This window comes from Camelina sativa, chromosome 14 (assembly GCF_000633955.1).
Source record: "Camelina sativa cultivar DH55 chromosome 14, Cs, whole genome shotgun sequence".
In the NCBI taxonomy this organism is placed as follows: domain Eukaryota; kingdom Viridiplantae; phylum Streptophyta; class Magnoliopsida; order Brassicales; family Brassicaceae; genus Camelina; species Camelina sativa.
Genome location: NC_025698.1, coordinates 16,016,635 through 16,017,441, shown reverse-complemented (window position 1 = coordinate 16,017,441; position 807 = coordinate 16,016,635). Strand labels below are relative to the sequence as shown.

Here is an 807-nt window from a genome sequence, read left to right as displayed (position 1 = left end):
GTTGACTCTCTTATAATAGTATCGTTCTTCGTCGTCTACCATACAATTACATGATACATTCCACGTTCTCTAATTTTATTTTGTTTATTTTTTGAAAAATATAAAATTAGCTCTGCGACATGCAATTTTTCTATTTCTTCGCGTCTCCTTTTGACTAAATTAGTCCTTTTGGGTGGCTTGAGATTACGACGCACACTTTATCCCCTTCACGTACGTTCTAAAATTATACAATTATTTCTGAGTTTAATGTATTTGTTTTGTTCATTTAAGCTACGTGAATCCTCTCGGTCGTACGTGTTTCAAAAGCTTAAAGTAAGTTCGAATGTTTGAAAGTAAGTCAAGTCATTATCTTACCCTTCTCCCTAAGCATTTCCTATCTTTTAAGAAAACAGAACATGCCTTTGTTTTCAACTTTAGATTCACAAAGAATTAACTTACAACAAAACTTGTGTTCTGTTTCTTTACCAACTCTTTACAAGAACTCAATAGATTCCCCAAAATTGAATCCGAAGACTCACTTCTCGAACCCAAGCGTCTGTTCACATCGTCCATTAACCTCAAAACTGAATCTTGCTCAAACCGGGACAAGACCCTGGACCATGCTGAAGTTGAAAATGCACGTAACTCTGTCTCCTCAATTTTGCCACTAAGGTCAGCAAGAGATGATATAGCCGACATATGATCGCCTTTCTCGAGTTTCCTAAGGAATCTTTCTTTAATTAGAGGTGATGGCGGGATTCTTTTACTTCGTCTCATGTGTTCCCATGTCGCTTCCATCACTTCCTCCTGATCACAAACAGACACACA

The 807-nt window shown here is 37.2% G+C and overlaps 1 protein-coding gene across 1 annotated transcript in view; it reads right to left on the bottom strand.

The window, feature by feature from the left end:
• Positions 361 to 807, bottom strand: part of LOC104741668 (pentatricopeptide repeat-containing protein At1g30610, chloroplastic-like) — a 4,625-nt gene continuing 4,178 nt past the window's right edge. The window contains exon 9 of the mRNA XM_010462564.2: positions 361 to 786. Coding sequence (XP_010460866.1) covers positions 430 to 786 — 357 coding nt within the window. The 3' untranslated portion in view covers positions 361 to 429. The remainder of the gene's footprint in view (positions 787 to 807) is intronic.